Source organism: Colobus angolensis, unplaced genomic scaffold, assembly GCF_000951035.1.
Source record: "Colobus angolensis palliatus isolate OR3802 unplaced genomic scaffold, Cang.pa_1.0 Scaffold2, whole genome shotgun sequence".
In the NCBI taxonomy this organism is placed as follows: domain Eukaryota; kingdom Metazoa; phylum Chordata; class Mammalia; order Primates; family Cercopithecidae; genus Colobus; species Colobus angolensis.
Window position 1 is genome coordinate 19,574,320 of NW_012115154.1, and position 635 is coordinate 19,574,954.

The 635-nt window shown below is 34.0% G+C and overlaps 1 protein-coding gene across 1 annotated transcript in view; it reads right to left on the minus strand.

Moving 5' to 3' along the window:
- The window catches only part of PRKAG2 (protein kinase, AMP-activated, gamma 2 non-catalytic subunit), a 320,828-nt gene that overhangs the window by 17,810 nt on the left and 302,383 nt on the right, over positions 1 to 635 (minus strand). The window contains exon 9 of the mRNA XM_011941517.1: positions 568 to 613. Within this exon, the coding sequence (XP_011796907.1) occupies positions 568 to 613 (46 nt within the window). The remainder of the gene's footprint in view (positions 1 to 567; positions 614 to 635) is intronic.

The window sequence follows — 635 nt, forward strand, 5'->3', positions numbered from 1 at the left end:
GTGAGGCAGGAGAATCACTTGAACTCAGGAGGAGGAGGTTGCAGTGAGCCGAGATCGCGCAACTGCCCTCCAGCCTGGGCGACAAGAGCGAAATTCTGTCTCAAAAAAAAAAAGAAAAGGAAGTTTTATTAATAAATCAAATTCATACCATTTTACTTTTTTGTACTATAATTTAACAGCAACTGAATACAAAGTACATTAGATCAACTGAATGCAGAAAACCAGGAGAAATCATGTTTTTCATGGCTCAGTTTAACCATGTCCTCTGTTTTGAAAGTGCTTAAAGAGTGTTACTCCCTGGTCTTTGTTCATTTTGTTCTTTTCTCCATAACTTTACAGTCTCAACTCTTTCTCATACCCCCATTCCATCAGGGCACGTTTGTCTTTTTTAGGTAAAATCTTTTACTTTTTAAATTTTTAAATTATCATTGAAACAACTTTTAAATGTTCAAAAAAATAACATTTTATGGAGCACAGAGAAAAGGATCTGCAAAATTAAAACACACTTTTCATACTAAGCATAGCTTTCCTGATACTAAAAGATTTTAAACGTCCAATAGTGCTTACCCCTCCAGGTTTCAATTTTATGTTCCTCTAATTCATAAATCTGTACCTGCAAATAAAAAAATTCTTAT